This window comes from Antechinus flavipes, chromosome 2, assembly GCF_016432865.1.
Source record: "Antechinus flavipes isolate AdamAnt ecotype Samford, QLD, Australia chromosome 2, AdamAnt_v2, whole genome shotgun sequence".
NCBI lineage: Eukaryota > Metazoa > Chordata > Mammalia > Dasyuromorphia > Dasyuridae > Antechinus > Antechinus flavipes.
This window is the reverse complement of record NC_067399.1, coordinates 527,759,500-527,785,674: the sequence shown is the minus strand read 5'-3', so window position 1 is coordinate 527,785,674 and position 26,175 is coordinate 527,759,500. Positions and strand designations below refer to the sequence as shown.

Here is a 26,175-nt window from a genome sequence, read left to right as displayed (position 1 = left end):
AAAGGAAGAGCTTCTATATTATGTTTATTCAGAACTATCAAAATCACTTTTTTATTACATTTTGTATCTTGTAGTTGGATGGTTTCCTAGGTCAGTGGTGTCAAAATCAAATAGAAATAGGGAGAGATGTGGGTACTGCAGTACTAAATCAAACATAAAGATCCTTGTGGGCACATATTAACTTTGAGAACCACATATTAATGCTTATGCTATATTTTAATTTCTTTTGTTAAACATTTCCCAATTACATTTTAATCTGGCTCAATCACGCTAAGAAGTGTCAATTATGCTAACATTTCTAAGTCTCAATAAGTAATATTTATCAAAAAGTTTTTTAAGGATTGAAGAATAAAATGTTAACACCATCACTGTCAGATAATATTTATTAGAAAGAAAAAGGAAAATTTGAAAGGAATTGATACCAAAACCAAAATGTGAGTATTGTTCACAAGATTTATTTCTTGCATGGGCCATGTGTTTTGATACCTTTGTTCTAAACCATGTAGTCAAAGAATTCTGAATAACAGACATGATCTGGTAGCTTTAAATCTTCTCAAAAGGAGTCTAGGCAGTAATTTCTGTTTTGGTGTCTGTGTATATAAAATGTTGCAGTTAAGAATTTTTTACCTCAAGAAAATAATCAAAGAACTTTTTGTATTTTTAACAAGAAGGACATAACATGGAGTTTCAAGAACTGTCAGATGTGAAATCTTAACAGTTACAAATTTCTAAGGAAACAGTTTTAATTTCTTGTTACATTCTCAAGAACAAATGGCTTTTGATTCAGTCTTATCCCTCTTTATCCTTCCCCTTATGTGCATAAACAGCAAAGCCTGGAAACAGTTTGAAGCCTTAATTTCACTGATTCTCAAGTTTCTTTCTTTGTGCCTAAACCTCACCATAAAGTCTGAAGTTTAATATGATAATAATTTCTTATTCCTCATATTTTCTATTTCCTGTTATATGTATGTACATGTGTGCATATATATGTGTGTATATGAGTGTCTGTGTCTGTATATATATATGTCTAGGTACACACACATACACACACCCCCATCTCTATATCTTGTCCCCAGCTAAATTTTCTTGGAGAATTGTCTCATAGTTTTAACAATATTATTCAATTGTTACTAACATGCATACAAATTCCAAGAAACTTCATGATTAATATTGACTCCACATATGATAGTAGAACCAAGAGACCCAAAGAGCGAAAATGATATCCTAAATCCCATTGGTTATCTTCATGTAATTTAAAGCTTCATTTTAATCCAAGGGATTGACTTTAAAACTATTTACAGTTTTTTTCTTTATAATAACATAAAGGGACTTGGGAGTGTGCTTGTCAGCTTTCCTAGAGCCATTTTAGCACTGATGGTTAGCATGGGTGACAACTCATGAAGAAAAGGTGGTATCAGATTATCTACTTATTGTGACCAGAATGTATCTCCCAATCCTGAAAGTAATTAGACTCTTTATTTTGAATCATTATACTTGTAGTATCTGCAACTGTTATTGAGATTCCACTTTGTAAATAAGTGGAACAAACCCAAAATTTGGAGATGTTTAAATTTTTTATATTAATTATACTTATATCAGGATATAATAATCTTGTATCCTGAAGTAGTGGATAGGTCACATTTTGAAAATTCTAATCTTTCTTTCTGTTATTCATTCAGCCAGAATAAAAAACCAAAAATTTCTTCTATGGGAAATAAATAACAGATAACCAACTATGTCCACGTTTGGGAGGTAGATAGAGAACTTATTACTTGTCGAGATCATAGTTAAAGTCATTGTGGCAAATCATCTTTACTCTAGAAAGTCTTGTTCCTTTTCAAAAATGGGCAATTGCCTGGCTCACTGATGGATGGAATTTCCATGTTAATCAGTACCAGGCTCACCATCAATTTGGAGGGCTGTTTCAGACAAAACAAGGAATGGTTATTCCATTTTCTTTTGAGGCAATGTCTTGTAATTTGTAAGACTTTGATACTTTCTAAAAGTATTAATGATGGGGAGAACTTATAAGCCTAATAGGGAAGGTCCAGAGAGGATTTCCATTAATATATGCATCCACTTATTAGATTGGTAGGAATAATAAAGTCCCTCTAGTTATCTAGACAAGAAAGTTTGTATTTTTGTATAGAAAGCTTTGTTGCATTTCAGTTGTGCCTTATAAATAGTTTAAAACAATATCATCAACCATTTGCAAGTCAGAAAATTAGATCCATATAGGTGTAATGTTGAGAGTGGATAGAGTTCTAGGCCTGAAAGCAGGATAACTTGAGTTCAAATTCAGCCTCAGACTTTACTAGCTGTATAACCTGGTCACAAGTCATTTAACCCTGCTTGTCTCAGTTTCCTCATCTGCAAAAGGAGCTGGAGAAGGAAATGACAAACCACTGCAATATCTTTGCCAACAAAACCTCACATGGGATCATAAAGAGATAAATATGACTGAAATGACTGAATAACAAATAGAACTGATATTGGGCCTGCTCATTATAACTTCATATGGCATAGTAAGTCCAATTTTTCACTTGGTTTTAAACTTTCTGATTATGAATTCTGTTCACATGGTAGCTGACCATTTGAGTTTCAGCACAAATTTTAAGTATTTTAGTTTATATATGTTTATTTTTTTTCTGGTTATACATATACATTAATTTTTTAAAATAAACATTTCTTTATGAATCATCTTGATTGAGTCTTGAGTGACAAAAAGGGAAAATCACGAGAGAAAAAAAAAAAGAAGAAAAAAGTGAACATAGCATGTGTTGATTTACATGTCTTCTCCATAGTTCTGTCTCTGGATGCAGATAGAGTTTTCTTTGCAGTTTTTTGGGATTTCCTTGGACCACTGAATCACTGAGAAGAACCAAGTCTTTCATAGTTGATCATCACACAATCTTGCTGTCACTGTGTACAATATATTCCTGGTTCTGCCTGTTTTGCTCAGTATCATCATGTAAATCTTTCCAGGCCTTTCTAAAATCAGATTGTTCATCATTTTTTATAGGACAATTATATTCCATTACTTTCATATACCACAATTTGTTCAGTCATTCCTCAATTGATGGGCATCTATTCATTTTCCAACTTTTGCTACCACAAAAAGAATTTCTACAAACATTTTTGCACATGTGGATCTTTTCCCCTTCTTTATGATTTTCTTGGGAAACAGGCCCAGTAGTTACAGTACTGGATCAAAGGGTTTGCACAATTTTGTAGTCCTTTGGACATAGTTCCAAATTGCTCTCCAGGATGGTTGGATTATTTCAATGCAATAGAGTCCCAGTTTTCTCACATCCCCTCCAACTTTTATTATTATCTTTTCCTGTCATCTTAGCCAATCTGAGAGGTGTGAGGTGGTACATTAGAATTGTTTTAATTTGTATATCTCTAATCATTAGTGATTTAGAGCATTTTTTCATATGACTGCAGATGGCTTTAATTTCATCATCTGAAAATTATCTGTTCATATTCTTTGAACATTTATCAATTGGGCAATAACTTGTATTCTTATAAAGTTGATACAGTTCTTTATATATTTCAGAAATGAGACTTTTATCAGAAACACTGGTTGTAAAATTTTTTCCCCAGCTGTACCACCTCACACCTGAATGTGTTGGTTTTATTTATGCAAAACTTTTTAATATAATGTAATCAAAGTTGTCCATTTTGCATTTCATAATGTTCTCTAGCTCTTCTTTTGGTCTTAAATTCCTCCCTTCTTCAAAGATCTGATAGGTAAACTCTCCCTTGTTCTCCTAATTTGCTTATGGTATCATCCTCTAAGCCCAAATCATGTACCCATTTTGACCTTATTTTGGTATGGGGTGTAAGAGGTAGATCTATACCAAGTTTCTAACATATTATTTTCCAGTTTTTCCAGCAAATTTTGTGAAATAGTGAATTCTTATCCCAGAAGTTAGAGTTTTGAGGTTTATCAAATACTAGATTTCTGTAGTCATTGATTATTGTGTCAAGTGTATCTAACCTATTCCACTGATCCCATTCTATTTCTTAACCAGTACCAAATGGTTTTGATGACTGTTGCGTCATAATGTAGTTTTAGGTATGTAACTGCAAAGCCACCATTTTTTGTATTTTTTGTCATTAATTGCTTTGATATTCTTGAACTTTTTGTGTTTCAGATGAACTTTATTTTTTTTCTAGCTCTATAAAATAATTTTTTATCAGTTTGATTGGTAAGGTACTGAACAAGTAGACCAATATAGGTAGAATTATTATATTAGCTCAGTCTACCCATGAGCAATTGATATTTTCCCAATTGTTTAGATAAGATTTTATTTGTGTGATGAGTACTTTATTTTAAAGAAATATTATACACATGTACATACACATGTACATTCATGTATATAATATTTCCTAATACATATATATGTTTGTCATTCTATTGCCCCAGTAGACAGTAGATTCAGGGCAATGAAATTTTTCTATATCTTCAGTGTTTTATAGATTTTCTATAAAATGAACATTTCTTTCATTTTTTATAACAAATGTAGAAATGAACTTTTTAAGAGTCTATTAATAACTGTGACAGAATCTTTTTTTTTTTTTTTACAATGAGAAGCTTTCCATCCATTCTGAACACATACAAATGATTAGTAATTGTTCAAAAGAGCAACATTTTGGCATTTTATTAAGACCAGTCTTCATATTTGCAAAATAACTTTGTGGTAGGTTTAAGTTATTTTGTATACTCTTTCTCATTTTATAGAAGAGCTCATGGAATACTATTGAATCATAGAAATAAGTTTAAAGCAAACATCTGTGCAAAATTGGGAAGGGTGTTTTTGGAATCCCTGCAGAACCTTGGGATCCTTTTGAGTCAGTTCATGGACAAAATGTTCATTTTGCATCTCCCTTTAATGGACTCCATAACTGATATCACCATTCTTGATGATATGAATTATTAAAACCTTTATACCTCCACTTAAGAAACCTCCACAGTTAGGAAATCCTGATTTTTGTAAGTGAACTGAGCACTCAGTATCTTCTAGGTTTTAAAATGTTTCTATGTCACACTATTTCCTATCTTTCCCCTACCCAGAGGATCATCCATTATCTGGGTAAAAGATCAGAAATCCTTTTGAACAAGTCAATTTGTGCATAATAATTTTTAAAAAGAAAAAAAAAGTAGTTCAGAAAATTAACTAAAAGACCAATCAAATCTAATAGCATATTAAATATTCAACATCTATAGTCTCCCTGTTTCTGAAAAGAAAAAAAAATGGTCTGTTATGTTTTTTTTAGGACGACATGTAATTTTATAATTATACAGTGTTATGTTACTTGTTATTGTTCTTTCCATTTATATTATTTTGTTTTCCTGGTTCTGCTTGCTTCACTTTAGAGACATATTTAGCCCTAAATAATGACATGTGACAAAAATATAATAGCACTTAGCTTCCATAGCTGCAATCCCTTTCATCTTCAAAAAGAGATGTGTCCTCTTTTCAGCAGGACAAGGTACAGTGATAATCATCGACCTACTCTGATGAGCACCAATATAGTGTGGGTGGATCTTATATGTTCTAGGTGACCAGGCAACCAAGTCAGCACAGCCAGAGATTACCCAAAAGCTTTGTTAAGGGAAGCACAACTTGAGTTTTGCCCCATCCTTGAGCTAATCAAGGCCAAGTTTTATTGTCTTTTAAGGAAAATCCAAGCTATCCCATGGTCCCGGGGCAATCCAACAGATATTGGTCCTATCACAATTAGTGATTTGGAGCAATTTTTCATACGGTTGTTTATAGTCTGTAACTCTCATGAGAAATCATTGTTCATATCCTTTTGCCACTTATCAGTTGAAAAATTACTTTTGTTTTTAATATATTTACATTAGTTCCCTATATTTTGGTTTTCAGGCCTTTTCAGAGACATTTATCACTAAGATATTTTTCTAGTGACTAGCTTCTTTTTTTATCTAATTCTGATGATTTTGTTGATGCAAAAACTTGTAAAAGTCCTGTTATCAAAATTATGTTTTATCTTTTGTGATTTCTTATCCACTAAATATTTGAGAATAGGGTTTATTTATTTTTATGGATGTGTGTATCTCTGACACCTAGCATAGTATCTGGCATTTAACAGACAATATAAATGCTTGTTTACTGATTAGTTGCTCATATGATTAAGAATTCTCCCACTAGCTTCAACTGTTAAAAGTGACTGATCTTGTTCTTTTCTCATTTTTAATAGTATAATCTTGAATTTTCTTATTCAGTTAAGATATCTTTTAAATCTTGCAGTTACAAGGGGAAAAAAAACAGATCATAAACCTTCTAATTGGTCCTATAATCAACTCTTTTCCTGAGCTAAGTAAAAGCCCTAATTTTTAGTCTTTCACACTGGTTTGAAAACATGAAGAAATAAGTAATAGTAGTACTTAAATACACTTGGGAATAAGTCATATATTAACAGGATATGGTTATGGTACAGTCAGTAGGAGCTTTCCATCAATATAACATAGATGGGAAAGTTTTCCATGGGAAAGACAGTTTTCTGTAGTCCTTCAATGTCTCATCTATACACAGCCCTATAACTAATCTCTAGCAATACAAAACAAGAAGGCTAGATGCCTTACTCCATACAACCTCTCTATCTTTATCACAGTAGGATCAAGAATGCACACAGTGACCTTGACAAACTCTCATAAGGCAATGATAGAAGAAAGAACATTATTGTAATATTAAATTATCCTCTCAGGTCTAAATCTGAAAGTTATAGCCTGAATTTTCATTGGCATATTAGTATAAAATTTTTCTGAACTGTGTTTGATATGGATAAAAGGTCAGAAAACCTTTTGGAAGAGTCAATTTGTGCATGATAATTTCAAAATACTCAGAGATTATATAATAGCCAAACCTGGCATCTAACTGGAAATGGAAGTTTTCCTTCATAAAATGTAAAGAAATAGAATGAGGATTCTGGGAAGATGGTAGAGCAGGTTGGTAAATTTCCAGTTCTCCTGATTTCTCCTCCAAATAGAACAAATTTGCACTTCAGGGTGATCACAGACTGGTAAAAAAATCAAGAAGGCTTGGGGCAGAACAGGGGTGTTCCTGATATAGCTCTGCAAGATCTAAAGAACGACCCAGGGCCAAGATTAACCTGTTTGAAGTAAAAACATCCCAGGATAGCTCCGTAGAAACTTCAAATGAGGATCGCTCGAGTTAGCTGGGTGTGCTTGGAGCTTCTGTAGGAATCACAGTCACTTTCACCTCCAGTGGGGGTTTGAGTCTGGGGAGACTTAGTGAACCCTGGCTAGGGGAACCGCCAGGCCCATCTGTGCTGCTAAGACACAGCCCTGAACAAGAAGGAAGCAGCAACTGGTGAGTGGAGAAACAGCAAGGCAGAGGCACTGCTGGTTGTGGGCACTTTCAGGAGGGTGGAGCTCTTGGTTTGAGGTTCCTGGTCAGAGGGGAGAGCTTGAGGGAAATGAAGCATCGTACCTCTCACCTCAAAATTAGAGATGTTTACAGTAATACTTCTTATTTAAAAAAAAATGAACCATCAAAGAAGAAAGAACCCCATCATTGAAAAATATTATGGGAACAGGGAAGACCAGGATTCATCTTCAGAAGAAAAACACTTTTATAGACTATTGTTTTCAAGATAAATTCTTTGCTTTCTTATGCTTTGGTTTAGGTGATCTCAAGAATGGCACTGCCTATTTAATTGCAAAAGAAAAAAAATTGTTAGACTTATAGGATCATAAATTTAGAACTAGAAGGGATTTTTGAGGCCAGAAGATCTAAATGAACTTTACATCAATTCAACTCTCAATAAATAGTTATAAAAGTAGCATTCCTCACATTGTATGAGGAAAGGAGATGGTGTTGAAGAATACTCAGATATCTTTAGATACATCGTGTGGAGGGATATTATTCAAATAAATAAGTTCTTACCCAGCTATATTTTAAAAATCCATGTCACCTTTTAGTCACAACTAATCTGAAACTTTAAAATCCCAAAACCAGTTTTAAATCACTATGACCATTTTGGTTTTCAAGCTTAAAATTCAGAAGATCTGCTTCACAGAAACACTCCTGTTGATACAGTATCAGAAGTTAATGGAATTTTTTAATTTTCTTGTTGAGACCGGGATTCTTGATTTGGGATCTGTGAACCCGATTATTTTTGATAGCTGAATTTCTTATAGTGTTTACCAAAACCAAATTACCTCACTATGTTAAATACATCTAAATATTAAAATATCATTTGCCAGAGGGAGAGGGTGTCACGTTCCCAGATAAATAGTTTTATTATGAAGTGGATTCAATAGATGGTTCCTAAATTACAGTATCTGTGAGACTAAGCACAAGTCATTAGTAGTCTCCCCAATATACTTGTAAAGGTTTATAAGAGGCTGTCAGGTTTAAAGACATAGCTCTTTGTACAATAAAAATTTGTGAAATAATTCTTTGAGTAATTGAATATAAACAAAACAGTTGTTATAATCAGTCCTCACAATAACTGTGAAAAAGGTAGTAAAATCTTCAATGAGAAAACTTAGGATCAAAAGGTCAAAATCTGCTCTTGGTCATAGGGGATAGAAATCAGAGAAAGGGCTTGAAACCAGATCCCTTAGTCCAACTCTGTGATTCTTTTTATTGTCTTTAGTATATATTATTAATATTTGAGGAGGCTAAAATTCTCAATGCTAAAAAATTGTCACATTTTCAAAACTGCAAGTGTAGGGATTGATATTTTTTAGCGTTTCCTTTTAGAATTTACTTTTTTGAAGCTTAGTTCTAAATTCAAGAGGACTTCTTTATGAAATATCAAGATTTTAAATTCTATCCTTTTTTTTTTTTTTTTTTTTTTAGGAATTACATCTTCAGTTACCAAAATTTTCTGTTTCATTTATTTTTTTTCATTTTGTTAGTGGCATATAGTTAGAAACTTTATTTTTATAACAGCTTTTTATTTTCAAAATACATGCAGTTTTCAAAATTCACACTTGAAAAACTTAGTGTTCATTTATTTTTACATTCACATTGAGGATACACAGATCCAATCTGATTGATAACTTAAGAATAGCTGCTTTCGGTACACCCAGAGAAAGAACACTGGAAATGAATATAAACTGCTTGCATTTATGTTTTTCCTCCCGGGTTATTTATACCTTCTGAATCCAATTCTCCCTGTGCAACAAGAAAACTGTTTGGTTCTGCACACATATATTGTATCTAGGATATACTACAACCCATTCAACATGTAAAGGACTCTTGCCATCTCGGGGAAGGGGTGGAAGGAGGGAGGGGTAAAATCGGAACAGAAATGAATGCAAGGGATAATGCTGTAAAAATTACCCTGGCATGCGTTCTATCAATAAAAAATTATTAAAAAAAAAAAAAAAAAGAATAGCTGCTTTCCAGTTTGAAAAATATAGATGTATAGTTATAGCATTTCAAATTATATGAGATATTAGCTCTACAAAGGTATATGCTAAATGCACAAAGCTTTTTCTTCACAGGGTCTAAATGATTGAAGATGAGATATTATAAATGCATATGTTTGTACATGACAATTATGTAATTTTCACCAAGTGCCAGAATATAGTATGGTGCTTCCAACAATATTTAAGGTCACTTGAAAGATATTGGGTTAATAATTTTCATGTGAAAAACTAAATTATGATGTTCTTTTTATTAAGTATGATTTAGTAACCATACATGTATCAATTTATTAACAGGACTTTATTGAATAAACAATGTTGATGGAAGTGATTAGACATTAGAGTTGAAGTGGAGGAGGGGAGAGAATGAGATTGCATTTGAGAAATTGTCCAGTTAGAATTGTACAGGATTTATCAACAGCCACAATAAAAGACCACAGGTCCTGGAATCATATCTATGGACAATTAAAAGAACTAGCCCTATGGCCAAAAAATATCATATCCAGCAAAATTATGTATGATATTAAATGAGAAAAAATGTTCATTTCGGAACTTGCAGATTTTCAGGACTTTCTATCAGCCAAACCTGAACTTAAATGGAAAATTTAATATGTTTGAGTCAATATCAAGAATCATTTTCAAGGAACTCAACATGGGCAAATTGTTTATGTTTTTTTTAATATGGAAAATATATAACATGTTTAAGATTGACATCAACAATAGGGTAGCTCAAAAGAAAGATTAGAGCAGAATTAAGATAAAAATAGTAATTATGTTATCTAAATGAGGTGCAGAGGAAGAATAGATACAGAGGCATTAGAGAGGGGAAGAAGGCTCTTAGTCCTGAAAACTTATTCACATTAGGGATAGGTTAAATAGGCAACACTACATATATAGCACGAGGGATATGGCACCCTTTAAAATCTACAAAAAAATTAAGGGGGAGGGATGGGCAGAAGGGGAAGCAAAGGGTGAGGGAAGAAGACAAAGGAGAGATCCTTGGGTGGGGGGAAGTTAAGTAATAGCAAGGCAAATTTAAGGAGCAAAATTAAAGCAAAGAGTCACAATAAGGATAGGAAAGGTATGTGTGTATGTGGGTGAGGGATGAGGTGTTTGTTTGTGTGTATGCATATGTACATAAATATATCTTAACTATAGTTTGCTTGAAGATGGGGGGAATGAAAGGGAGGAAATGAATATAAAGTAAAAAAGGTTCGCAGCAGAGAACAAAGAACAATTTACATAGAAGTAAAGAAAAGATAGACATTCATTAATATAATTTCTTTTAATAATATATGTGTGTATATATGTATATATACATACATATATACATATATGTGTGTGTATGTATATATATGTATACATATATACACACACATATATATATACATACACACTTTCTTGAACAGATTATTTGTTGTTATATATTTTGAATCCTCCCTGATATTCTGCTAGGCATATGACAGTGTTCTTTGTTTTGTTTTATTTTGTTTTGGTATTCCTTTTTTGTTCTCCTTTTTATTGTTTTTTTAATAAAATAAAAAAAATTTTAAAAAGATAATCATTCTAAATCCTACAGATTTGAATGAGTTCCTCATATATCTTAAAAATGAGAGCATTATGGAAAAAATTGCTCCAAAAGTTTTCCCCGTTTTTTTATTCTTTTCTAATTTTAGCAACATTGGTTTTGTTTGTCAGAAACTTTTATTTTATGCAAATTTTTTTCTTTTATCTCCATTGAATCTCTCTATCTCTTATTTGGTCTTGAATTCATTCCTTATTCATGCATCTGATGGATATATTTTTTTTCTATGTTCTTCTAATTTGTTTGAATATGTGTTTGTTTGTTATATCTAACTCATGGACCCATTTGAGGCTTGTTTTTGATATGTGGTATGAGATGTTCTATACCTAGTTTCTGCCATATTGTTTTCCAGTTTTCCACAGCAGTTATCCTCAAATAGTACATTCTTGCCCTAATAGCTATGATCCTTAGATTCATCAAACACTGATAAGTTCCAGTGCTCATTTCTTTATGTATATTCTGTACCTAAATTCTTCTGCAGATTAGTCTGTTTCTTATCTAGTACACTAAATTGTTTTGGTGATTATAGGTTAATAGTATAGCTTGAGATTTGGTATTACTCACTGCCCTTCCTTTTTTGGTCATTATTTTATATATATATATTCTTGATCCTTTGTTCTTTCAGAGAAATTTTGTTATTAGTTTTTTCTACTTTTATAACGTATGAAATTATTTATTGCTTTCTATGTATATGTTCTTTTACCCACTCATTTTTGGGGTTATGTTAGTTTCCAATTTTTAATCTGCTTGATAGGCCCTTTATTGAATATAATTTGTATTGCATTATGTTTGACAAAAGTTACATTTAATATTTCTGCTTTTCTAAATTTATAATGTACAAATGTTAATGCATAAATATATTTTAGAATGGTATCATCTATTTACACAAATCATACATCAGTTTACAATCTTAAGTTCCCTGAAATCAGAGATTTTGATGTTCTCTATTTCAGAATCACACAGCAGCCCCAGTATACAACTGTTATTATCATTTTAATTGGATGGGTATGAGTGTGGGTGTGGCTGTTGGTATCCCTGAGAAGTTTAAAATAATTAGCTTGCTATGACTGTAGTGCCTTGTCCCCTTTTTCTATTGTTCCTAGCACCTCATTCATCCTTGTATACCAAAGGCATTTCAGGTTTCAAGATGTCCATTGGAGTAGTCTGCAAGGAAATTAGTTGTGCTGATAGTTAATACATAGCCTCAGGTTCTCCATTGAGTTTTGCTAATATAGTCCACAAAAGATCTGCTAGATTCATTTTTGCAGGATATACTTACTATGAGTCTAGTTCTCCCCATGCTTACAAAAAATAATTCATCTATTACCAAAAGAATATTCATACTTGAGTCCTCCCTCATTACCTGCATACACTATCTTGATATATACTTTTCATTGTGGAGATTATGTATGTAAATGTACGTATATACATGTATATGTATACACATGTACACATGTACCATGCATATGTATGTGTACATATTTTATAAACGTGTATGCTTTATATCACACAAATATTTCATTACACATAAATTAGTAACATATTTGTATATATCCTGCATATGCTGTGTTTTATATATATAACATGAAAACATAATATAACATATATAATATAGATTATATAACATTTATATACTTATATACACATTATATGTGTATTTACATACACTTCTGTATGACTTTTGCATTGTTTAAAAAAAAACCTATGGAAAACTCTGGAAAATATAGGAAAGCTTGAGCTGCTTGTCTCTGCAAGCAAAGTGTGAAAATGATAATGGTATTGAAATGAATTTTCCTTATAATACTAAAGCCATGGAAATCCATAAAACAGAGTTAACCATTATTCCTATACTGGTTGGAACTCAATAGAATTAGAGATTAAGAATATTTCTCAATTAAATAGTCCTCTTCCTCTCCTCTCTTCCCTTCTTCCCTCCCGCCCCCTCCCCCCAAACACCCTTCCCCCCCCTCACCATTGTATCAGATTCTTTGTGAGCCTCTTTGGGGTTTTCTTGGTTAAAATTCCAGGGTGGTTTGCCATTTTCTCCCCCAGCTCATTTTACAGATAAGGAAACTGAGGCAAACAAAGTTAAATGATTTGCCCAGAATCATACAGTTAGTAAGTATATGAGGCAATATTTGAATTCATGTTCTATCTATCCACTGTGTGTCTACATAAATAATAATCCAATAAATATCTAGTGGGTCTTTATTAATCTCTTATGGCTTCTTCCAATTTCTATCATTGGAGCCAAAGATCCCATTATAGTTAAAATGGTGGATTCCAGGAAGAAATTTTTAGATCCTTTGAGCATATAGATAAAATGTTCATGAATATTATAGAACAATTAGACTTTGTATTGTTTAACATTTACTTGAAGAAACATCATTAACATTATGTGCGGAAGACATTCCATTGTATTATTACTAAATGCTATAACAGAACTCAGGAAGGGTAAAATGAATATGAAGCTTTTGCTTTTGAATTATGCTCAAATGGGCCAGTTTCAAAACTGGCAAGACTGTTCAGTGAGTTACGTAACTCAGGCACTTTGTGTTCATTGAAGCCTAGATTTCTTAGGAATTCTATATGTATATATCCCTCTAAATGTAATCCTGTAATGTAAACTAAGATAGATCTTAGTCTTGGGGATACTGAGACTTCAAAATTAATAGAATCCTGCAGTTAGTTTCAAGATGGAAGAACTTCAAAAAAACATATAGGTTAGGTCCTCAACTGTATGTTGCCATAAAGATCTAGAAAATTCATCAGATTGAATTCTGATCAAGAAATCTAAGAAAAACATCATTTTTCCAGTGCTTTTTGGCTTAAAGAAATAAGTTTTTGAATACTGGGATTGAACATGGAATATGCCATGTTACAATACCCAGGGACTAAATGAGGACTGAGACTGGGTATTGAAACTGCACCAAAGTTATGGAATACTTTGTGTATATATTTTTTATTTAAAGAGAATTTCAAGAGCATTAGCTATTTTAAAATTAAATATTTATTATAGCCATGTATTCCTAGTTAATCTAAATAATTTCTTAATTATTGTTCTTTTTAATTGTCATTTTATTAGCAAATTGTTTGGAACGGAAAATTATCTGGCAGCTATTAATGCTTATAACTTGGCAATTCGATTAAACAACAAGATTCCATCCTTGTATCTGAATCGTGCTGCTTGTCACCTCAAACTTAAAAATCTACACAAGACAATTGAAGATTCTTCTAAGGTATATTGTCATAATACTTTGTGTTATTAGTTTTCTATTTTTATAGTTTTTCATGATAATTTTAATTAATTGAGATTTTAAGAATATTTTGTTTGCTAGGACTGATCAATCATTTAAAAAATAAAGCAAAAGCTGATGTATTTTGGAGATCTCACTCTTGTTAGAAATTTGTTGATTTGTGAAATCAATAAATCTATAAAAGTAACACTTATTTTTTGTACTGATCTATCTTTTTGTGAACACAAATCAGAAACTTGTCTGTAGCTTTTATGGCGCTGGAAACTATTGGGGCTTTAGAGGTTAAGTGACTTGCCAGTGATCACATAGTTACTATATCTTATTAATATCATAGCACACTAAATTTTAGAGCTAGAAGAGATTTTTTTCATATTTTTTCTATTTAATACTTTCCCTAATTACATTTAAAACAAAATTTTCACATTTGTTCTTAAAACTTTTGAGTTACAGATTCTCTCCCTTATCCTCCCTTCCAGCCCCCATTATTAAAACACATGTGAAGTTATGCAAAATATTTCCATAAAAGCCAAGTTGTGATAGAAAACATAGATCTCTTCCCCTTAAAAAAAAAAAACCCTCAAGAAAAACAAAGAAAGAAAAAAAAATGAGTATGCTTCAATTTGTATTCAGACAGAATCAGTTCCTTCTCTGGGTATGGATAGGATTTTTTATCATAAGTCCTTCAGAGTAGTCTTGGATCATTATACTACTGAGAACAGCAAAGTCATTCATAGCTGATCAACCCAGAACGTGTCATTTTGCTTGAGTTCATGGAGGAATTTCCAGGTTTTTCTAAGACATCCTGCTCATCATTTCCCATGGAACAACAATATTCAGTCACAATCACACCACAGTTTATTCAGTTATTTTCCAATTGATGGGCATCCTGCAACTTCCATTTTTTTTGTCCTAAAAAGAGAGTTGCTATACACATTCTGCACATTAGGTCCTTTTCCCTTAAAAAAAAAAAAAAAATCTCTTTTGGTATTCATACCTACTAGTGGACTTGTTAGGTCAAAGAACATGCATGATTTTATAATCTTTTGGGCATAGTTCATATCTTTTGATCATTTATCGATTGGAGCATGGCTCTTATTTTTCTATAAATTTAACTTAGTTCCCTTTATGTTTGAGAAATGAGGCCTTATCAATTCCAATGATCTTGTATGAAGAAAGCCATATGTACCCAGAGAGAGGATTGTAGGGACTGAGTATGGATCACAACATAGTATTTTCATCTTTTGTTGTTGTTTGCTTGCATTTTGTTTTTTTTTTTATCTGATATTTCTTGTGCAGCATGATAAATGTATAAATATGTATATATATATTGGATTTAACACATATTTTTAACATGTTTAACATATAATACATAGGGGAGGGAGTTGGGGAAGGGGAGGGAAAATTGGAACATAAGGTTTTATAAGGATCAATATTGAAAAATTATCCATGCATATGTTTTGGAAATAAAAAGAGAGAGAAATGAGGCCTTATCGGAGAAACTTGCTTCAAAATTATTTTTATAATTATTGCTAACTGTATTCCACCACCACCCCCAATTTGTCCTATTCTCTCTTTCCTTTATCCTGTCCCTCCTCCAATGTATTTTGTTATTGACCATTCCCTCCCCCAATATTTCCTCTCTTCTATCACCCTCCCTCCTTCCCTTCCTATTTTCCTGCAGGTTAAGACAGATTTTTATACCCATATTAAGTGTATATGTTATTTCCTCTTTAAGCCAATTCTAATGAAAGATTCACCTACTCATCCTCTTTTCCCCTCTTCCCCTCCAATATAAAAGTTTTTTCTTGCCTCTTTTTATAGAAAATAATTTACAACATTCTACTTCTCCCTTTCCCTTTCTCCCAGTACATTCCTCCCTCTCTCCTTCATTTTATTTTTCTTAGATATTATCCTTTCACATTCAACTCACACCTGTGCTTTCTGTCTATATGTACTCCTTCTAAGTGCCATAATAATGACAAAGTTCTAATGAGTTACAAATATCATTCTCCTATAAAGATAGTTTTTATTTTATAGAAATAAATTGATTTGCTAAGTATATGGATCCAAGTCCTCTGACTCTAGATCCAATATTCATTCTACTTAGAATGTAGACTGGGTTTTCAGGACCCTACTGTTTGCCATGGACAGTGTTCATAGCAGTCATTTCATTGCTAGTCAGATTCGATAAGTTAACCAGTAGAGATTCTGGAATAAAGGTACATACAGAATAAAAATATGAGTCTGGAACAAAATATATCCTTATTGAAGAGTAATACTGATTCTGTACCCTGCATTTAAGCATGTCTATCAAATTTTTAAATTTAATTTAACATTAATCCATATTCAAGCCATTTTTAGCTTGGGGAGAAAAATATACTAGCATAATTTTTCATTTTCTGTGACAAATTTCTTTGCTCATTTTTTAGATAACATTTATAGGATACTTAAACAAGTAAAAGATTCAGAATATATTTTGGGTAAAGAGAAATTGTTTACCCAACCCAGTTGTCATCTCATTTTCTTAATAAAAATATTAATTAACATATAGAATACAAGCAAAAGATAAAGGCTACATAGAAACTTAATAATGACATTCTAAATTATGAATAGGTCAAAGAACAAATTAAGAAAGCAACAATTGTGTTAAAGAGTATGATATTGAAGAAAAAAACACTCCCTAATTTTTGGATGCCCCTTTGGTGCAAAGGAAAAAAATGTATATCTATGAAAACATATATTATTAACAAAATAGAAAAAGAAGATTAATAATTTGAATATTACATTTCATTTTGAATATGATTTCTACTATTTAAAAATAAAAATTAACATACTCAAACAAGTTCATGAGAGCTCACAGATTTTAAACTAAAGATCTAAATGACAATAGATTTGGAGTTGGATGACAAGGGTTAAAATCCAAGTTCCACAATTTATCCACTATGTTTTGGCCAAATAAATTAATTCCCCTTTCACAGACTTAATTTCCTTCCATACAAAATAAAGAGGTAGGACTAAATGGTCTTTGTGGCCTCTTTCTACTCTAGATCTCATGAACTTTTGATAGACCTTATTCTATCAACCAAGCAGCACAAAATAACTACAAAAAAAGTTACAAATAGTAACTTTAATCCAGCTAGATTAAAATAGAATGAGGACCTCCAAGAGTTTATAGTTAGATGTATTCTAAATCATAAGCCATATCATAAAATAAATTTTCATATTAATATTGTCCTCACATTCTGACCTGGGCAGAGGGGGGTGTTAATTTACTTAATAGGTAATTTCTCTGCTGTCTGGGAGAATGAATAGAAATAATGTGGCCAAAGATTGTAGGAGGATTTGAAATTAGTTTTGAATTTGAGCTTTTGGTCAGGCTTTTGTTCAAGTTTAGATAGGAAATGCTTGGTCTTTATATTTATTATATGTTTGGTTGTTATGGGTTTTTTTGAAGGCCCTGGAATTACTTATACCACATGTTGCAGACAATGCAAATGCAAGAATGAAAGCTCATGTGCGGCGTGGAACAGCATTCTGCCAACTAGAATTATATGTAGAAGGTAGGCATTTGATTTAGTAGAATTGCTCTTATTCCCAAATTTAATCTCGAATTATGTAAACTGAGGTTAGAATAGTGATTATTCAATTGCTTTTTATAGTTGTCAATTTTCTTCAAATATATTTCAATTCAATTTAGATTTTTAAGAAAACAAAATGCAAATGGATAAAAAACATTTATGGAAAATATAGGTAATAAAAGTATAGACTTTAATCAATAGTTATTTATCATCTTTCTATAATCCAAAAATACAAGGAAATAGTGAGCTTATTTGACCATTATATAGGCATAGTCAGATTGGATACAATATGAAAATGTTACTATACTAATTTGCCAGATGGTTCCTACTTTTGCTACATCCATAATTTAATCCTTTATTTATATACATAATCATTGTGAAGAAATAACTATTCACAGAAACTCAAATAATATTTATTTATATAGCCTGTTATGATTTATAAGATGCTTTATGTTCATCATCTCATATGAATCTCACAATAATCCTTTGAAGGACAAGATTATAAATATTTAGTACTCCATTTTATTAAAAAGGAAACTGAAGGTCAGAAATTTGCTAAGTATCAGAGGTATAATTTGAAATAAAATCTTTGTCACTTCAGGACCAGCAGTCCTACATGCCTTAGGTATTGCCAACTCAAGGCAAAATTCTGAAACAAGCAAAGTTTTTCTTTTAGAATTCCGTTTATAGATGTTGAGTGGAAGATATGAGTTACAGTGTAAGTTTGGCTAAGTAATATAATCACTGGATCTCCATTTCTTCATATGCAAAATAAGGGGATTAGATGATTTCTTAAATCTCTTTTAGTTCTAGAGCTGTAATCCTAGAAGCCAATGGTCCTTTTCCTAGTTGTCATATATGAAAGAGTATGGACTTTCTGGGCTTCAGTTTCCTCATTTGAAAGGAAAATATTTCCATTGCCTCCCACAGAAGGATGTTGTGGTTAAAAAACTGTTAGCTATTAATATTTTATTTCTCCACCAGTGGTAATCAAACCAGGTATTGTGTCATTCAAATCCTACTCTCATACTTTTACCTACTTTCTTTCATGTTATCCAGTTGAAATTTACCTGCTCAATAAATAATGATTAAGCACATATATGCCATATATAGGATGCCAAAGTAATTACTAAGAATACTAAGATTAAAAAGAAGTTGGTCCTTAAATTCAAGGAATTTATAATCTAATTGCAAAGTGGGAATGAATCCAACACATGCAAATAGGTATTATAAAAAGTAGATTATGATAAGAGGATGGTAGAGATCACTTTCAACAGGTACAAATTGAGAATAGTGTTGAAAACCTCAAAGGTTCTGATATGGAATGGACTCTAGGAAGAGAAGGTTAGCACAGGAATCCCAGGTAATTTGGGATGAGACCAAGCAAGGCTGACCATCCCACCCAAAAATACAAGGGGTAGAACCTGACCCTAGCACAAAGTCCCATTTTAGAAAGTAAATCTGGAGAGATGAGTAAACCACAGAAGACACCAGCATAAAAAATTTTATTATACAATGTGCCTCACAAAAGGTCTTAGAATGAGAGAGTCACTCTTTAATAGCTACAAGCATATACTGAAAGGAAAAAAATATTTCACATTAACTACAGGAATATCTAGAATAAATAAAATAAGAGAGGGAAAAATGAAATAAAAGCTCTAAAGAAAGTAAAATTTCCCCAAGTAATGGAATTTCTGAAAACCACAATAGATTAAACAGAAATCAATGACTATATGACATAGCAAGATAAAAATAAAAGAAAATGTAAGCCATTTATTATTAAAAAACAATTGCTCTGAAAAACAGGTCAAGTAGAGAAAAATCATTACTTGCCTAAAAAACATGATTTTTTAAAAGCCTGGATGCTATAATGCTTTTTTCCCCTTCACCATCATATTTCAAAAACTGCCTAGATCTCTTAGAATCACAAGACAAAGTAAAGATCAAAAGAATCTTCCTATCACCATCTGAAAGTAAAAGCATTGAAGGAAAAGTCTCAGTAATGTCATAGCCAAAATCTACAACTCACAGATCAAAGAAAAAATACCACAAGCATCCAGAAGGAAGTTTACAACCAAGGAAGCACAACCAGGATCCCAGTAATTCAGGTTCTACCACAAATGAAAAATCTTGAATAAAAAGTTGCAAAGGGCACAAGATACAAGCTTGCAACTGAGAACAACATATCTTGAAAAGCTGAGTATCATTCTACACAAATTGTTTTCCTCTGCTTTTAAGACATGAAACCCTCTATTATTAAAAGTTTTGTCAACTAGTAAAAATTTACTTAACATCTGTATATGGTAAAAAAAAAAAAGGGGGGGGGGGCTAGAGAATCATTTCCAGGTACTATGCATTTAACTATTTGCCTTCTAGAAAAAAATACCTTTGCTGTCTAACTGATCTGTAATTCCAAACATGGAAATTTCAAGCCAGGTGGAGGAAAAATGTGGTGCCTATATATTGGGGCAGGGGGAGGGCTTTTTCCTGCCTCTCTAAAGCATGCTCCATTGCTATTTCTGGTTGAGTAACCATGTGAGAATTTGTGGGTGGGCCTTCCACAATTCCTTCCTGAGAAGTTTTGCAGTGGAAGATGAGACCTCTAATTGATTGGTGAACTAAAAGAGTTCATCAGATTCACAAAAGTGAACTATTGGCTCCTGTACTATTTTGCTTTTTTTTTTCAGGTATGAAGCATGTGAATGCTTTCATTCTATATCCTGAATCAGGTGGGGAAAAGGGCAAATGCCCAGTTTGCTGCCTAGACTCTAATCAGCTCTAAGAAGCTCCTTCTGAGCTTCCATTTTTGTCACCTGGAGCAAGAAATGGTGACTGAGAATTCTCTATTTTGAGTTGAAGGGCCCCCTATACACAGTTCCCAATGATGTTAATGCTGCCATAGCCACCATCAAGACAAAGAATAGCATCTAGTTTGTGAAGTGGTGCCCAACTGATTTCAAGGATGACATTAAGTTTTCTACTCTTCTTCCTGATAATGACTTGACCAAATCTTATCAGCCAGTGTGAAATCTGAGCAACACTATAGATATTGTTGAGTCTGGACTCTTCTGGACAAGTTCTATGTGCCCTTTGCCAGTAATATCTTTCTCTGGTATGTAAGGGACAAGATGCAAAACAGAGCATTCTTGGAGGCATGTGAATATTATTGACTTTCAGGTAGACTGCAGGGAGGTTTATCTGGATTCTTTTGAAGAAAAGGAAGGCTAAGAATACTAGTTATTCCTTCCATGCAACTCTGCAGCATATCACATCTAAGTCTCTTCAGTTTAAATACATAGATGCCTGGGCTATTTTTCAGAAAAGGCCATGATATTAGGAAGAATACTTGATAGTACAGCTAGTATCTGACTGGCTTTCACAACCATCAAAACTATGCCTATGGTTGAATATTCATTGTATTCCTTTTTAAACTGTTCCCTAAATGTCTTTGGATTAAAAGCTTTAAAGAGGGAAAAAGTAGGGACAAAAAGGCCACTTAATCCTTCAAAGTGTGATCCAAAGACATTAAATGATCTTCTAAAGTCAATCAGAAAAAGTTATGAGGCATAATACAGATTTTCTAACCCCTTGTTCAGATTTTTATCAAATTTTCCCAGACACCTGTAATGTGTTACTTCTTAAATTTTTTCATTTCATTCAGTGAATTGGTTTTATTCAATTATTATTTTAAGTGCTTATTGTATGTAATATACAAAGCTGAAAATAAGAGATTTAAATTAAAAAATGGTTTGATGCTTATCCTTTGTAATGCCTGAGAAACTGAGGCAAGATAGAGATTAGAGTTTTTAATATTTTATTTGGATTTCTAAGAGGGAGAGATTGTACTGCGGGCATGCTGCCCCCAGGGATGATGTCCAAAATCATCCAGCAGAGAATGTGAATAGCTAAACAAAGGCAGGGAGTGGAGTCCAAACTCTGGTGATTGGGGAATCTACAGGCAGGAACTATCAATCTGATTCTGACAGGTTGCGGGGTAGGACCATAAATTCTAACAAACTGGGAGTTAAGAATATGTCTAGTTTAGAGCCAGGAAGTCTGGACTCCCCCTTTTTGAGTTTACACATTGAGAATTTATAACCTCTGAGTTATACTAGTCTTAATAAACTGGAGGGGGGGGGTTTGCAACTAAGGAGATAGAGGCAGAACAATTAAGGAAACTGAGGCAAGACCAATTAGGGAAACTCAGGCAGAACAATTCAGGAAACTGAAGTAAGACAATTAAGGAACTGTGGCACAATACCTTAAGTAGTAACATATGAAGCATGGGCAAATTTGGCATAATGGCTAGCCAATTACTTGTGTATTTATATTTTACCAGAGAACTTGACAGAGAAATTGTCATATAATAAATGCTTAATAAGCCTTTTTATATGATATATGCATGTCTGTCCATCTGTCTACTTATCTATCATTGTTAACTTTGGAAGGAAAATTTCAGTAGAATGTTGGAAATAGAAATCAGATTATAAAGAATTAAGAAGAGAAGAGTGAATGCTAAGGGGGAAATAAAAGCATTGAGTAAAGACAAAATTTATGATAAATTTAATAATCATCAACAAAAATATCAAATAAATACAAAAACATAAAGAAAATCTTCCATAAACTCTTAGCATTCTAGAGCTAATCACAGCAGACTATAAACAAAAATGTGTTTGTTCTTGTTTGTTCTTATTGTAATGGTGGAAAAACTGAGGCAAGATAGAGAGTAGAGAGTATTTAATCTATATATTGACCTATACACATATGGCTCAGACTCAGGGGGTTGATTGAGGCAGGGGCAGAGTCAGAGTGCTGAGAGTGGGAACAGGACTCTGACAATCTGGTTCTGACAGGGCATGGGGGATGAGATGACCTAATGGGGGGACAAACCCCAGAGATGGGGAGAGGAATCTTGATAAGATGGTATCTGACATTCCAGTAGCTTGGGATGGGGAGGCATTCTGATATTCTAAAATATCTTTTTATCCTTATCAAATATTCTGATAATAAAGGAGGTGAGGTTTTGCAGGACTGAGCTTTGAGCTGATTATTATAAACTGAAGCAGAGAAACTGATTCAGGACTTGATGAGGTTTAGATTTGGGGTACCCAAATGAAATTAGGGTTACTAGTGGTCAGGGAGTTAAATAAGGTCTAAATGAGGTCTAGTGGTGGCACAAGTGTAGGGAGTTCTGGGATTCCCTTCTGGCGGCACAAGAGTCCCCTGTAAAGGTATTTAGAGACCTGAAAACCTAGATTGATAAAAGAGGTTTATTATGGGGGTTGGAAGTAAGGTTAAAGTCAGGTTAAGGAAACAGGTGAGAGTAAAGAGAAAGGGCACTGGAAACTGTATTCCAGTGGACAGAGGCTCGTTGGGATGCCAACCATGACTTAGTTGGCATGTTTGGAATCTCTGCAAAGAGAGGGCTTCAGGCTGGCTCTTTTATAATAGGGGGTTTTGGTTGCAAGCTGAAGGGGGGCTCGTGGGTGGAGTCCCAGGTTGGCTCCTCACTGGGTTTTAGCTAGGGTTAGAATTTGAATTGAAGTCAGTAGGTTTCGGGATTGAGCTGACCCCACTCAGATAACAAACATTAAACTGTTTGTGCTTGGGGTGGAGACCCCTCACTGAGGCAGAGTCGAAGGAGGTTTTCCCCTTTAAGGATTTTCAGTTTTGGGGTTCCCTCTTCAGACTGGGTCAGGATAATTATGTTACCTTTCAAGTGTCTCTAAAATTTATTTACTTTGGTAATGACTTGGTTATTTTTAAAGAAAAAAATGTATGGATATATTTTTAATCAATGAGTATACAGTTTTGGTTCTTTTGGACTCATTTTAAGTAACTTTACCTAAGTCTCTGTATTTTCTTGTATTTTTATTTGCTATTTTCATGGAGCCATAAGAATTCATTCATTTAATATACCATAATTTGTTCAGATAAATTATTTAGACAATTCAGATAGTCAAACACAATCAAGAATGTTGTTTGATGTATAGGATATTTTAAATAAATAAACATTTAATGTTTTTGTACAGATAGGCCTCTTTTTGATATTTTAGTATAAAATTTTAGGAATGAAATTGTTGAGTTAAAAAATATAACCCAGTGAGGGCTTTTTTATTGTATAGTCCCATATTGCTCTCCAAAATGTTTATATCAGGGTGAAGACAACATTTTAAGGAAGTTTCAATTCAAATCAACATGGGCTTCACTAAGCACCTATTCTGTGCAAGGTACTAAGTTTAACAAGAGGTATTAGAGAGAAAGAGAATTGTAATCATTTGGGAGGGATGAATCTCAGGATGTGTATTTTAGCATTTGAAAAAAATAAACATGTTTTTAGCCATATAGGAAGGAGTCAGTTGAGTGGATTGATCAAAAATGCATGAAAGAGAAGATAAATCCTATCATCACAATGACAAGGCAGGAAACTGTAAAGATCCAATATCAGGACAGAAATATATATCTATATTCTAGTAAGACCCAGTTTTGTAGAACAATAAGTTTTATATATATATATATTTGTGGGTAGGTGTGAGGTATACACACTCACACGTGTGTACATATATATATGTAATATTGTTGTGCCACAGTTCTCTTTTAATGTTCTGACCCAGTTTCCCTAATTGTCCTATTTAATTACTCTGCCTCAGGTTATAATCATTCCTTCTTAATGTTTGATAGGATAAAGGTCTTATATATTAGACCTTAGGCTATACTTATTCCCTTTTAATTTTTAATGGGATAAAGGTCTTGATCCATTTTAGACATCATTAGCATATTAGAAGCCTTTCCAGTACCTCCCTCCATTATGTCATCCTAGGTGCCTCTCCCCATTAGGTCATCCTCATCCAGGTACCCCCGCCCCATTATGTCATTGTTCTTATTACCCTATAAAAGAATCTCGTATCCCATAGTCCATGGTGGATTCTTTGAGATGATAGTCTCATTCAGCCCTGGGACCAAACCATGGATCCACTTGGTCCCAGTAAATCTCTCCCTTTTAAATAAATTATTAAATTGTTCTCTAATCTCTATCTTGCTCAGTTTCTCCAGCATTACAATATATATGAGTTTTTTATATTCTATAAAATATATATTTTGTTGTCCCTTGCTTTATGAATATAGGTTTACAGGATTATGAAGCAGCACTTAAGATTGATCCATCCAACAAAGTTGTACGAAAAGATGCTGAGAAGATTCGAAATATAATCCAAGGAACTGAACTAGAATAAAAATGAATACTACAAGCAGCTAAATATTGTGTTGATAATGAGGTCCAAACCACTTCACTTTCATTTTCCTTTGTTGTATTCTAGTTCATACTGCCAAATGACTTCATGTTTATTATTTTTGCAATTTCTGTAGAAGGCAAAATAAAATTGTAAATTGTAGAAAACAAGCTATGCAAATTGAACAAATTTGAGTAAGTAAATCAAAGTAAAAAAATAATACATTTTAATTCTTTACCTTAGAAGTATTTATAAAGTTATCTTTTTTCCTCTTGTTGTATGAGCTTGCCCAAGTAATTAAACAGGTTTGGTGTTTAATATTAGGGTGTTGATTTGATTTTGATCAGAGATCTATTTTAAAAAATACATAGTATGTAATGTGTTCATTTAAATTGTATTTTACCAATAAAACAACTGAGTTATTAAGTCACATGTAGTTATTTTTTCATGTAATTTTAATTTTATATTTAATTTTTTAATTTATTTTTTTTTCTCATTTCTTCCTTCCTCTTTCAATTCGGCTATTGGGCAAGGGCAGTATCTATGAGTACTTCAGGAGGGCAGGGTGGGACATGATTCTCAATAGAATCTCTACAGCAAGAGAGATAAGAATTCCAAGATGAGCCTTGTGAATTAGTTTATATATATATATGCATATACACACATATATGTTCATTTTTAAATGCTCTCTTAGCATTCCTGTGTCAAATTAAATTGGCTTGATCTGGAAAAATGACTAATTGAAGAAACACAGCCATATCTAGTTATTATAAGGGTTGAAGAAAACTAACCACACTTCATTTTGTTGAGATGTGAGAAATGAGGGGTGAGATTTACCCTAACAGCAATGGAGTCCCCAGGCTGGTGACAGGTTTTTGCAAAGAATTCACAGTCCTGATCTGCAGGCAAGGTTTTTGGCAAAAAATGGGTTTATTACATTGAGAAGCAACTTCCCAGAGGGCTAGTTCCAAAAGGAATTTAGGAAGGGTAGGGTTTTGGCAAAAATGGGTTTACACTGAGAAACAATTTCCCAGTGGACCAAATCCAGAAAGGAATTAGCAAAGGTTTGGGGTACAGTTGTTTTAATTAGCCT

At 32.9% G+C, this 26,175-nt stretch overlaps 1 protein-coding gene across 1 annotated transcript in view; it reads left to right on the top strand.

The window, feature by feature from the left end:
- LOC127551178 (pygopus homolog 1) overlaps positions 1-25,512 on the top strand; it is a 119,991-nt gene extending 94,479 nt beyond the window's left edge. Inside the window, exons 8-10 of the mRNA XM_051980697.1 lie at positions 14,104-14,257; positions 17,730-17,835; positions 24,979-25,512. Coding sequence (XP_051836657.1) covers positions 14,104-14,257; positions 17,730-17,835; positions 24,979-25,085 — 367 coding nt within the window. The 3' untranslated portion in view covers positions 25,086-25,512. The remainder of the gene's footprint in view (positions 1-14,103; positions 14,258-17,729; positions 17,836-24,978) is intronic.
- The last annotated feature ends 663 nt before the right edge of the window (positions 25,513-26,175 follow it).